At 40.4% G+C, this 13,946-nt stretch overlaps 1 protein-coding gene across 5 annotated transcripts in view; it reads left to right on the top strand.

Annotated features, from left to right (window-relative positions):
• The window catches only part of MTUS2 (microtubule associated scaffold protein 2), a 314,225-nt gene that overhangs the window by 119,017 nt on the left and 181,262 nt on the right, over positions 1-13,946 (top strand). For all 5 annotated transcript variants that reach the window (XM_030042804.1, XM_030042809.1, XM_030042806.1 and 2 more), the window contains 2 exons: positions 1,658-1,898; positions 11,884-12,090. In XM_030042804.1, the coding sequence (XP_029898664.1) occupies positions 1,658-1,898; positions 11,884-12,090 (448 nt within the window). The remainder of the gene's footprint in view (positions 1-1,657; positions 1,899-11,883; positions 12,091-13,946) is intronic.

Here is a 13,946-nt window from a genome sequence, read left to right as displayed (position 1 = left end):
GAAAATAAGCAGCTAAGCTTCTCCTGCAGTCTGAGCCTAAAGAATCATGTATACAGTAAAAAACTGCACCCTAACTTGTAGAAATAGGTCATAGGAGTATAATAAAAAAGGAAATGGGAAGATCTAATGGCAGGAAATAGGAGTGCAAACAAAGGAAAAAATATAGAGCAAAAATATAATGCTCAGTGTTTGTTGCATCTGCCCTCCCAGTTCCTGTGCAAAGGGCTCAAAGATTTTATATTTAATAGTTTAACGCCAATCTTGTCTCTTTTAGCATATTAAAGATTTTCTAAATTAGGATTAAAGATCTTGAAGCAGCTAGGATCAAAGCTTTTATAGCCAATGTTGAAGTGCATACTCTAAATGCTTATAATTGCTAAATAGAAATTGATTTGGCATATTATATGCATCATAACTTACAGCAGAGTTAATTAATTGGCAGTTACATTTCTTCCTAGGTAGCCTATGGCACTTTTTGATTAATTTTTAAACAAATTTAGTTCAGATTTCCTATTTCCTAAGCTTTTTTTTTTTTTTTTTTCCTGTGGCCTAAATGGGATGCACTGAAAAAATATTTATGGGTCCTTTCTACATTATGATGATTTTGCATTTTATAAGAAAATGGTAAAGAAGTTGCACTCTACCCAGAAAAGCAAACAGTTCTTTGCAAATGAGAGAGATGAAAACTACTGACATTGCTCTGTGCCCTTGTCCCAAGTCACGAAGCAGCACAGCGAGGTGGGCATCAGAGCCCAGCTTGAGTGTAGAAGGATGCAAGGGCTGAATCAGGGAACCAGGTCATTCCCTGACTGCAAGTTCCCTGGTAACAGCCGGTTTGCTGGAAGTACTTCCAGCTTGGGATTTACTGTGCTGTCCTCACAGTATACGCCCATTAAAATACTGAGAGATTTGTTACTGATTTTAGCAAAGCAGCATCTAATTGTGATAAACAGTAAATGTTTCACATCTGCAAATTTGCTTTTTTTCTCCAATTCAAATGGGCAGCTGGGTTTTATAGCTCTGATTTGGAATATTCAACAGACCCCTGAAAATGTAACATACAGAAATGTACCCACCTCCACAACCAGGTCTCTTTTCAGGAGCTTCAGGGGCACAGATTACAATGAACATTTCACAGTAAGAACATGTAGAGTTTTCTTCTCACACAAGTGATTTGACAGTACTGTTCCTCTGATAAAATGAACTTAAAATACCATCAGCTTTATTTTTAACTATCTAAGTTAAAACTGACTTCCTCCAAAATCATATCTCAGTAAGAATATTTTAAATAACTTCTAATGCAAATTCCACTTACTCTCTTGGTGTATCTACCTCTGTAAATATATCACCTTTCAGAGCTTCACAGTAACTTCATCTTCACTAATTGAAGATTGTCCATTTATCTATTTTCTTTTGGGGAAGAGATCAATTCTTTATTTGGGTTTAGATGTGTATTGAGACTGTAATGTATGTGTATTTTTGGACAGTGATTCATATGGTAAAACCATCCCTTTTTGAAAGTGATGATCAGTCTGCAGTGTTCTGAAGCCCAGAATCACAATGAAGGAAAATTAGCCTGTATAAGCAATTTAGAGCTCCATATTTTCTGGGTTTATTGATTTATTGCATAATATCTGTGTTCATGATTTTTCCGTAGGTTGGGGAAAGACCTGCGAAAGATGAATTTTGCCCTCCATCCTATACTCACTATGAGGTCCCACCAAGTTTTTATCGATCTGCCATGATACTCAAGCCACAGTTAGGACTGGGTGCAGTGTCCAGGTTACCATCTGCAAAGAGCAGGATTCTCATTGCAAGTCAAAGATCCTCAGGTAGCTGTCTCCATCAGCAAGGAGAAATAACGAGTGCTCCCAGCCTCTATCATCCTGATGCTTCAGGTAAAGTATGAACTTTCTTTCCTTTCCTTTAACTGTAGTCACCAATAAGATTTTTCTTTTTTTCAGACAGAAATATCACAAAACGAGCAACATCTTGACCTGATGCTACAAAGCTCCAGCACTCTTTGAGATGTGTCTTTTTATCCTGCAGCAAGGCTGACTAGGGAGTCTGGGACTTGCACAAAGGTTGTTTAACAGGTCATTGCCAAAGAAGGAGAATCAATTTCAGTAATAATTCTCATTGTGCTCTTTTTTATCATCCTCCTCCTTGCAAGTGCCTGAAAAAACCTTGCTTTTGTCCTGTGGAAGATAACAGGACATTTTCTTCCATCATGAAGACCCCGTCGTTCAATCTGAATATGCTATTCCCCACCATGTTGTGCTCTGAAATCCTGGGCAGTGTTCAGATGTGCCAGCAGAGATCTTGAATCTCTGAAGCCCTGGTGTACACCTCTTTGGAGACAACATTTCTAATACTTTTTTCTTCCCAGCTACTGCCCAGCTCAGCATGACCCTGGGCAGAATTACAGGGGAGGGAAAAGCAAGAGAAGAGTCGGAAGGAGAAGTGTACGGTGCCACGAGACAGAGATAATAATTACTTCTACATGACACTCCTTGGTAGCCTCGAAAAGCTTGGAGGTTTTAACAACATACGTTTAAACAGCAGCAAGTTCAGACACAACTGAAAATCAGTCATTGCCAGAGTGAAACATAGCAGCTGTTTAACAGGCTACAAGTCTGCAGAGGTTTTTAAAAATAGTCATAAGGGATAAAGTTAAGTAATGACTTGGGTTCATATGGTCCCTCCTCTTGCCCTAGGATGGGATTCCTTCTGATAGATGTTTATTTAGCCTGTTCATGAAAAACTATTTATAAAAACCTTCAATATGAGATCCTGGAGCCTCTGAAAGCAGGCTGCGCTGATGCATTACCTGCTTTCAAGTTAAAAGTTTTCCCTAGTGTTTTGCCTAATCCCCTTTGTTGCAGTTTACTTCCTCTTCTGTCTGGAGTGGACGTGGGGTCTTCTCCTCTTTGCAGGTATTTGAAAACTATTATTTTCTCTCCCCAGTGTCCATTTCTCCATACTAAGCTGCAGAAGAAATTTAGAGAAAATTAGAATGACAATGGGCCATAAGTGTCTTTACTTACCCTGAGAGGACAGTATCAGTCAGTAAAACAGGTTGCCAGGATTTGGGATTTATCAGAAAATCAAGGTTCTCTGTAACACAGTGCCTCTTGCCACTACCCTTTACTATCTGACCCTGCATCTGGAGTTTATCTGTTGATGTCATTAGCAGAAGCTGACCAAGCTCAGCTGTATGTGACTTCTCAGACACTCCAAGATTGCACGCTTTGTAGTAAATACCAATTCAGCGCTGTGAGTTGAGTTCAGTCAGCACTGAACATGGGAATACAGGTGCAGAGAGCAATTGGATCATATTTTCCATTTAAATGAAACTGCAAGAGGCTGCAAGTTCAGCATATAAGTAGGGTAAGCCATTGCATAACAGGAACCAGTTTGGGTGATAGATATGAGAGGAATATACGAACAGGACCTATTAACAAATCCACTGTCTTTTCTGATCCTTGGAAATGAGCATTGTCTTGATTTTTATTCATCCATGATGCATATTATCCTGCATCATTGATGACTGCAGACATGACTTTTCCTTAGCCATTTTTAATCCATATAGGAACTTGTCTTGTATGTATTAATTGACTGTCTTCCTATATTATGTGACATTTTAAAATCTAAACGGTATCAGGCTCTCAGTCCTATTTATTGTCTGTAATACTGCCTTTAAAAATGCCAGTGCATGAGAAGTATGCCTGAGGAAATTGCATTAGCTGTTAGTGCAATTCCTATTCCACTGAAGTTGTGTTTCCTAAAGTTTTCATGTTTCTCAAAAGTTGGGGTTTTTTGATCTTATCACTGATTATTTCTTGGACCTTGTCTGCTTTGGAGGTCAAATTTAATTCATAGCTCTCCATAATTTCCTTCCTACAACTGTTACTTTGTTTGTTTCTCTCTAGTCTATTGATACCTTGCTGTTTCAAAGATGCTGTTAAAGATAAGTCATGGTAGTCCAATAATCTGTCTGCCATCTCTTTCAGGATCCTGAAGTGTGTCTCATCTGGTCTTTGAGCTCTGACTGTTTTTATTGATTTTAAATTACCCAAGACTTGTTCTGGAGAGGTTGCTAATGTCTCTAGTTTTTCACTGTCCACCCCAGGATACATTGTTTTAACTTCTGGCATCTCACCTTCCATTTTCCTTGTGAGATGAAGAACATGTTTAATTTTTCTGCAACATCTTATTCTGTTGCAAAGTACTTCTCATTGCTCTCTGTTGATTCAATGCCTCTCCATATTGATCTTTTGTGTATTTCTGATATCTTAGTTACTTTACATTCTTTTTTTTTTTTTCGGCATTTTATTTCCCAATTATCTCTTCAAGATCGGCTTATAATCACCTTTTCCTTGTCCAAAGCCTTTGTCCTTGTATACCTCAAATGACTTAGTCTTTCTCTCAGCAGCGTTCATAGGTCAGCATACCAGTCTTTTCATCTTGAATAATTCCTTTTAAGAAGAATGAATTGCTCATGAAAGAGGCTGAAGTGACAGCAGACAGGCCAAGACTGGCATAGGAGTGGAAGGGCAGCAGAGAACTGGTTCCTGTGGCTGTGTCCACACTGGTGCACAAACACAGACCAGAGATGGGTCCCTAGTTGCCACGGAGGGGCTGGATGGGACAGCAACCCCTGGCATGCCAGAGCTGGTGTGGGGCTGACTGGAGGGGCTCAGAGTAGGGCCAGGAGCCATCTAGCTAATTGTTTTAAGGTACCCAACACCATTTTCAACCACTTTCCCTTAATTTGGCATTTGGTTGTGGTATTAAACTTTAATCTGCATTATTGGTTTTGCTGCAATATTTGAGAAACGGGATTAAACACAGCTTCAATAGAGTCATATTTACAAATATAAGCAAACGAAATGCATGAACGTATGGTCAGCATACTGGAAGTGGAGCTGGTAAGGCCCTTGCTCATGGGTGTTGTGGGGTGTGAGGGCTTGGCCGACTGCAGCAAAAGCAGCTGGGGACTAGGAGGTATTTTTCTCTCAGGGATACCCATCCTACCTTCAAGACTGCTAATCAGCATCTCTTGCAGCTCAGTCCTGAGCTTTTAATCCAGTTTCTAATCCTAGTGATTTCAGTCCTGCCCTGGGGTAATGGAAGCAGAAGGATCTAGCCAGTTGCCATCCCGTGACAAAGTGTGAGGTACCATGGAGGCTTTTAAACTGAAATCGCCACGGCACAGTATCGAGGACAGCAGCAGTGCCTCATAATGAGAATTTTATTCCCCTTTGCCATGCCATTCATAATGTAGCAGTCTGTTTAAGCAGCACTGATAAGCTGAGTGCTTTGGCCCATGTATAACACTAATACTCATAAAATTGACTCTGAAGTAATTGATAATTAAATCCCTGAACTGCTGCAATGGACTGCAAGTACTACAAGTACATTAAGGGTTTCGTTAGTTTTAAGACATGCCAAGTAGAAAGTAAAATAATAATGAATGATCCAACAAGTGTGATCTCCAAGCGTGATGCCTAAAATGTGACTGGAGCAGCGATCCTTCTTTGTCTGTAGGACATGGCACATGTGTTGGCATTGGCTGTGAGTTCCTTATTAAGCAGTGCTGGTCCTTAGGTGATGCTTTGGCTCAGATGGGTCAGGCAAGCAGCCTGACTGTAAGAAAAAGCATTCTGCAGTGTAGGTAAGATAGGAAGTCATTGAATCATGACGTATTTAAAGGTGCAATAGTGTCTCTGAAAGCTTAACATTTGTTTATTTTATGTAAATTGCCTCTGCTGTTTCTATGGGAAAATTGTAATTCAAAACAAGCATTGAAGGATACTGTGTCTATAACATATAAATTATGAATATGTTTTCCTTGGTTATAAAGACTTCTTGGAGCAAGCATGTTAGGATTTGCATTAATTAGCTGATTATTTTCATGGGATTAATGTCTGATTTTGAAAAGTATAACAGAGATGTCATCATTAAAACTTCACTTAATTCTACTCATTAACTTCATTTAATTCTACATTTTTCAGGAGTATTTATGGTATTTTTTTCTCCGAGTGAGTTAATGAAATGTTGTTTCCTTATCATCTCTCTCTGTATTAAATTTGCCAGTCCTGAGGGTCTAGCAGTTCCTCTCATTTCTAAGCAAGTTAACTCTTGTTAAAGATACAATTTATATATAAATCAGTACAGCAATGTTTCTGATTAGTCAGACACACAGAGGTATATTCATTTATTTGTGTGTTTGCATATGTATAATGTATTTCATCATGGATGCTACAATATGCCTACAGTTTCTCCTGGTAGGAAAGCTTTGCTTTCATGTTTATTCTCAGGAATATCTAATACCTGAACAAGTAAATGGGATTTGGTGATAGAAAGGGGGTTTTGAGGTTACTTCCCGAAATGCTGCATTACTGCTACTCCAGCTGTGTGCTTATTTTATAGGTTTGCGGTCTGAGGTGCTTGGATTTGAGCTGGCAAACTTCTGAATTATTTAAGGAAAGAGGTGACAAGGGGAGAATTCAGAGAGGAAAATATTCTCTATCCTCCACTAATCTGCAGTGTTTTCAGTTGGTGCTCTGCTTTTTTTGGGGAGAGCAATCTGACCGTATTTCAAATAGAAAAATTAAGTGCTTCAAAGAAAGACACACACTTCTTCTTCAGAGTTTTGCTAAGGACATTGTCACCACACTCGAGACTTAGCCATATGCCAGCTCTCTGCTCCCAACAACTATTGCATCTTCAAAGAACCAAAATGCATCGTATGCGAAGGGTTGTCTATGTGGCTGTTGTACCAAATTGTCAGTCATGAGAACGGTGTCAGTAACAATCTGGGTGCAGCAGCAGGCAAATGTTTCGTACCCTACCTCCTCCCTGGCGAGAGCCAAGCATCGGCGTTGGCTGGGCACCCGCAGGCGCTTCTGAGCAGCCGATGAGCAGCAGCTGGGCAGATGAGACGTGGCTCTGGTGCACAGAGAAGTGTTCTTGCCGCTCTGGGCTTTCAGTGGAAAATGCAGTGAGTGTGGCTCAGGCACTGACAATTCCTGTGCTGTGGGATGCGGCTGCTTTGCGCATCAGCTACAAAGCACACACAGTCATTTGCAGTTTGAATGAAGGGCGAGCTGACAAATTCTTGGGGTTGTGAGAACGTGCTAACCAGCCTTGGGTGACCTGGGAGCTGGGAAGGCACAGAGCAGCTTTTAGGGGCTTTTAAATCTGAATCAGGAGGAGGTGAGCATTTCCTACCGTATGATGGTGGACTGGCCGATCAGAAATGAATTGATGTTCAGCAGTGACAACTGTTTTGCCTTTGGAACTGAACTGTCCCAGGCTTGACAGTATTTGGATGAGAGACCATCAGGGGAGCTGGGCACAACCTGCTCACTGCTGCTTAGGTGTAAATCATTAAAACCTCTGTTTTAAAGGCTCTTTCCTCAGTTCTTGTTCAGAGAGAAGTCATTATGTCTGTAACAGGGAAACCACAAAGGTAGTGGCAACAGCATAGGTTTCTTACTTGCGTAATTTGTTTTTAATCTGCAAAGATATCAATGATTGGGTTAACTCTGAGGTGGGTTAACTCTGCTTGTATTATCTCTGACTAATGCAGTGACCTTGCAGGTAACTTCTTTGCCCCAGATTCCCCAATATGCAATGAGAATAATGGTGTTCAGAGCATCCTATAAAAGAAAGTGAGCTTTCTGAGAGAAAATGACACCTAATGATTAAAGTTTTAATGGAAATTCTTGTCAAAAAAAAAAAAAGAACAACTAAAAACCCCACCACAAGAAAACAAAGGCTTGCCAAGGATCACTGAATCGCAAGCAGAGTTGAAGTCTTGAACTGCTACTCTTTTTCATAAGAACATATCTGTGTAACTCCTTTCTTTAATTTTTCATTCATTTCAGCTAAAACCTATTTCATTTTTCACAGAAGTCACATGAAAGTTGCTTATACATGTGCATGGAGATGTGATTCATGTGCAGTGGGGATGCATAAGAAGTCTAGCTCAGACTTTTCTTAAGGCTCCCCAGACACATCTGGTTTGTGTCAATCAGTTGCTACCTCAAAAAGTTTTCATGTTTCTAGATGGGAACAGCTTGAAGTGTCATAGAAAATCACTTGTGTGCCATGCAGACAACAATACTTAATTCTATAATTAGCTTCAGGCAGTGAGACAGCTGGAAAGATTTTTTGCCAATTTTTTAAGCTTATTTTGGCAGATTTTTATTAAAATGAAAGCTGCTCATTAAAATAACTTTCATTTTGAACTTCCAGATCTTGTTTGCAGGAGTGCTTCTATACTTCTAAGAAACAGAAATAAAGCAAGAACATCCATCGTAAAACTTGATGATATTTAGAACAGAAAATACGTACAATAGGCTGGTGTCTCATGTATTTTAATGAGAAAGAAGACACAAAATGACTTAGCTTTAAGGATTTGAATGCACCCCTAATGAGGATAATGTCCTGCCCCCAGGTCCTTGTGGTACAGAAGAGCTGGATTACAAAGAAGAGAAGTGAAAAATAATTTAAGGATAATCATGAGTTCAAGATACAAAATATTGTTAGTTCAGGGGTAATTTGAATTGAAGTCATAAACTGAAACACTCACGGAAGTGTGAGAAAAAACACTGAATCCTCTGCCTGGGTCTGGGAGAATGCTTTTGGAGAAAAGATAGAGATGTCTCGGCATTTTGTCACCAAAAACTTTCTGGTTTTAAGGAAATTCTTCTGCTTCAGTGACACTCATGGTGCTCAGTGTGCCGCAGACTGCAGGTGCTTGGTTGCACAGCGGTGCAGAGAACGGACAACCCGGGGACGCGGTGTGGGCATCCCTGCGGTTGACCTGGCGACATGGGAGTCCCATGCCCACTGTACTAGGGCAAGTGCATTTCAAATGCTTTTTAAATAAAACCATTTCTAACGACTCCCCCCACTGCCCCAGTGGAATTTCCCCTGTTCTGCTGCAGGAAATTTGTGATATTTATAGCTTTTTGCTGTAAAATGGAAAGATTTCTCCCTCCACCTCAGTTTTCAGAGATTCTTAGGAAAAAGGAATCTCAACTCTCAGCTTACGTAGTGCAGGTGTTGTTGGTGCATTTTTCAGAAACCTGTAAAACCCACAAGAGACAGTGGGTTCCCTACTGCCACTGATGTGAGTGGGTTCCTTGCTCCTGCAGCCACTTGCCACGGGTACTCGCCTCTGCTTCAAATCTGGGGGCTGCCTGGGCTTGGTCCTGTCACCGATGCAACACAGGGAATATTTTGCACACTGTGACTGAGTTGTATGGCTTTTATCACCCGCAGTTGCCCTTCTGTAATTAGTCCTTTAGGTAGCTGGCGTGGATGATGTTTGGCCATGCCCAGCCACTAGCAAGCGTATGACTGTGCAGCCAGCTGGGTAAACAAGATGGTCTGACCCATCCAAAATTCTGCTGAAGTGTTTGTATCAGCATTGGTGGGGGCATGACGAGTCTGATTGTGGAAGGGAGAGAGCACAGGATCATCCTTTTATGGTAAAAATGCAGCCTTATACTGGCATAAGCCAATCTGAGTCCCACCGTGCAGCAGTTGTTAACACAAGAAGATATTGGTCCTGTCAAATAGAAAGATTCTGTCCGAAAGATGATTAGTATGTCATTTCTAGCATTTGGGACTCTTAAAGCCTTTCACTGGACACTTTTTCTTGTTCCCACATGAAAATTAGTTAATGTCATTCACACTAATTGCAAGCTGTGCTGGTAGCACTGAGGGAAACATTGAGATCAGGTTCTGTAGTGCCTTGCCGTGGAGTCATTTAGATGAGGCGTGAATGTCCCCAGCAGTGGGGAGGGAAGAAGTCTGGCTTGATGGTGCTTTGCAGATAACCATAAGCCACCACTGTCAAAGCAATGCTGCACAAGCCTGGCAGTAAACTGATACAAAACATCGCTGCTTATCTGTTCTCCATGCTAATGTGCCTGCACTGCTCTTCACCTGCACCTGGAGCCCACAGCTACCTCGGAGCCCATCTTCACATCATCCAAATGAAGCCAGATTCAGGATCAGAGTCTAAAATTGTTCCTGTTGGTGCCAAAAAAGTGAACGGGGATTTTAGCAGTCTTTTATTACACACTGTGGATATTTATTATTTTCATTTGGGTTACTCTCCACAACATGTCCTCCTCCGGGCTGATAAAGGTGCTGCAGTCAGACATCCATCTCCTTGTGTCTTAATAAAGGCCTCAACTTGTGAAGAGTGGGTACAAAAAATGCATTTTTAAGAGTCTATAGTATATAAATTATTTCGTTTGTTGAGCAAGGAGCATTTTTTGATGTCTTTTATAGGAATGTGTTTTATAGGATAACAAAGCTCTTTTTAGTTTGGTGTTACTCATATTTCTATTTCAAAAGAAAAGGCTTAGTTTTGTTAAACAAAGCGTAGTATTATTATTGTGATGAGGTACACAACTATCTTTCAAAATCCCCATAACATTTTTCTGCTCAAAGGAGTTAGTCTTGTTTTCTATAAAGTCTCCTCAAAGTGTAATGCTTCATTAAAATTAATAAGGCTGTGACCTACATAGTTTACAAAAGAATTAAATACTGTAATAATATGAAGACCATATTCTTACTGTGCAGTTAATTGCTATTTTTCCTTTATATTATGAATGTTCACTTCTTCCTTTGAAGTACCTGTCAGACTAATGCACAAATAGTGTTCACCGAATCAGAATGGGAAAAGGGTGACTTTGTGGCCTTTTCTGGCAAAATATGTTGATAGTTTTAATGCTGCCTTGTCTCCTAACCCACCGGTCCTGATGACTGATTAAACACTCTAGCATCAGATTTTGGAGAGCTTTATTATTTTATTTTTTTTAGTATATGTTTTTACTGCTCAGGATTCCACAAAGAACAGGAATCTGGTATTGTCAAACCTACAAAGAAAAGCTCTGTACAAATTTTATGTACAATTGAGGTCCAGATCCACTTGGTATCCAGACCTTCCAATCAAAAGCAAACTCTAATCTTTGGTCCTTGAAGATAATCCTGCCATATTCAGGGTCCATGAAGACAATTTGGCACATTTATGGATCTATGTTCTGGATTTGCCTAGACGAGATTGCCTAAGCAAGAGCAGCAGAATACAGGGTAGGACACAAGCTAGAGACAGATGACCAGTTAGTAGTTACCACAGGCGGACATGGTAGCCGAACTACTGTTGTTGCCTGACTTCATCTATTATAAGCCCGCTATTGGCGGTTGTCTGAGACTTGGCTGATGTCATTCACTAGGCTGATGGTTTATAGTGAGTAGAAGTCCATCAATGGAAATGGCTGGTGGTATGTTAAAAAAGTACAACTTTACAGGTCACATCCTTGTTCCTGGGCTTGGTGCAAGAAAAGGGCATTTTCTTTCAGCAAAATTTGAAAGAAAGACTTCAAAGAAGTGTTTTCTTTGATGGAATACAAAGAAGTCCTGTGTCCTTGAAGAGGATTGTTGGTGTTCTACAATAGTTTCCAAAATTGGAGGCTATGCGTAGCATGTTTGTCTCTGTGTCTGAGTTTCCTTTAATTGGCACATAACAAATGTAAAATTAGAAAGTGATACAGCATAAAAGAAGAAAACATTAAAAAAAATCTTAGCAGACTTGAACTATGTTACTTTGCTGGAAGTTTGAATTATGCCCCATGGGTCCTTGCTACATTTCACATTTTAAAAATTACTGCCACCTGTAATTTTTCCACAGAACTTTTAGTGGAGCAAAGTATAAGACATCACTGCAGTTTGAGCAGCCGTTAAAACTTGCATTCAGTCTTTATACTGACTTTACGTAGCTGGGTGGTACAGGTAATGGTCAGTATATCCCAGTTAAGTTTATTTAATAAAAATTTCTTTCTTTTCTTCTTTCAGTTGATCTTAAGAAAGGCTCATGTCCAAGTGCTGCAAAATCAAATCTCCCCAAGCCCTGCCAGTCTGGACTTCGTCCTCCAGGTTATTCACGGTTGCCAGCAGCTAAGCTGGCTGCATTTGGTTTTGTGAGGAGCTCAAGCGTATCCTCTGTCTCCAGCAACCAGTCAAACGACAGTGCTCAGAGTGATCAAAGCAGGACAACCAACCGTAAGTCCGAAAAGTGTCCTTCTTTCTGGAGGGCTATTAAATAGATGTATTCCAGGATTGTCCAGGCTGGAGTTTGTGTCTAATTTAGGACTAATGTAAGCTGTGCAGCACTCACTAATCTCTTCTGTGCCACTGAGCTGTAGGTTTGGTGTCTTGATTTCCCAGTGTAATTTTTTAAAATATTATGAATAATAGATATATAGGTGCTGAATGTACATGGCATATAGAAGGGGGTGGTTTCCCTGTTGCAGAGAAAATCACATTAAGAGTGAACCTGAGGTATTTTTGCATTTTGTTTGTACTTAGAATATTCCTTCTTACAAGCTGAAGGAAGTAAATAATCACACTAAACTGTGTTTGGTAAGTACATTGCAGCTATGCAGAAGAGTTTAGGACAAAGATTATCTAAAACGAGCAACATAGTCTTTCTCATCTGCTTTTCTTCTGCCTCTTAATATGTAGTGTAATAAACTGCATGTAAACTAATAATAGTTTAGAAAATTTGTCAAATAATGCCAGTAATATGAAAGGGATCAGAACCGATCTCGTAGCTCTTATCTCATCTACCAGACTTGGAAGGATCTTGTGGCTGAAATGTCATTTCAAATCCTATTTTCTGTAAAGACCATTAATTTTATTAAGTACAAAATAATACCCACTGGATTGTGCAGTCCTTGGGAAGTGCGTGCATGCCCTGGGCTTGGAGCGGAAAGGGGGATTGAGGGATTTTCATGCCCGTTCTTCTTTGAAGACTGGCTTGAGCCTGAACTGTGTCAATATCAAAGCAAGCGGTATCAGCCCTGGAGGGGTGCAGACAGGGGGGACCAGGTGATATGAAGCACCAGAGGAGACAAGATGCTGCAGGCTCCTAAATCTTTAGGAGAAGAAGCATTAGTAATCTCAGACCTAGAGAGTTACATCTGACTCTTCATTCGTCTTAAAAGAAGTTGATTTCATTTATATATTCTGGTGTGTTTTTATATTATATTTGTACATAAAGCCCATAAAAACTGAAACCATATTCCAGTCACCGGAAGGATGTGGAACTATTTGGCGCATACATTTTGTTCCAGCTCACTTAGTTGAAGATGGTAACCCTCTTTAATGTTGCGATTAGGATGTTGTGACCAACTTGTGCATGTTGCAAGAATGTTTCTGACGGATATGAAAATTACCCAGGGGAAGTGTTCTGCTTGTACAAATTCATGTAGAGATGAGCTCAGCCTGTCACCTGATGAAAAATAGGACCTATCACTCCTGCTCTTCCTGACAAGTTAGATAGCTTATCTAAGCAGTTGTCTAGGTTCCCTCTACCTCCGTGGGAGAGCAAGAGAATGAGCCCATCCTGAGGGTCATCTCTCTGATGTGGTTCCTGTGAACAGCTGTCCAGCCCAGAAGTCTTTTATTTGTCTTTAATTCCAAATGGATAATGCTTCCTCCTGGACCGGGGTGAGGGAAGGAGAAGGTGTGTTACCAAGCAGGTGAAGGCACTCCCTGTGTTTAGGGTGTCAGCCCTCGCGTAAGTCATCACACGAGAAGACACCTAACATCACCTGCTTTCTGTGGATTAAAGGCAACACAACTGCCGTTCATCACTCCTGATAGGGCAGATAGGTAGGAAGAAAAAATTATTTCCTTCCTGTTGAATTACTAACTTTCATAGAAATGTTATCAGTGTGAAAATGGATCATCTTTTTCTATTTATAGTCTATGTGCCAGCAAGAGTTAAATTAGTTGCCCAACACCCAGGGAGCACAAATTAGTTGCTTTCCATTCTACCGCAGCTTATTTAACACAGATCAGCAGTGCACTTCAACATGCACAGAAAGTAACCCCAAGAGTGGATGTAGGGGAGA

This window comes from Aquila chrysaetos, chromosome 19 (genome assembly GCF_900496995.4).
Source record: "Aquila chrysaetos chrysaetos chromosome 19, bAquChr1.4, whole genome shotgun sequence".
Lineage (NCBI taxonomy): Eukaryota > Metazoa > Chordata > Aves > Accipitriformes > Accipitridae > Aquila > Aquila chrysaetos.
Note: the sequence above shows the minus strand (reverse complement) of the source record. Positions and strands in the feature narration are given on the sequence as shown.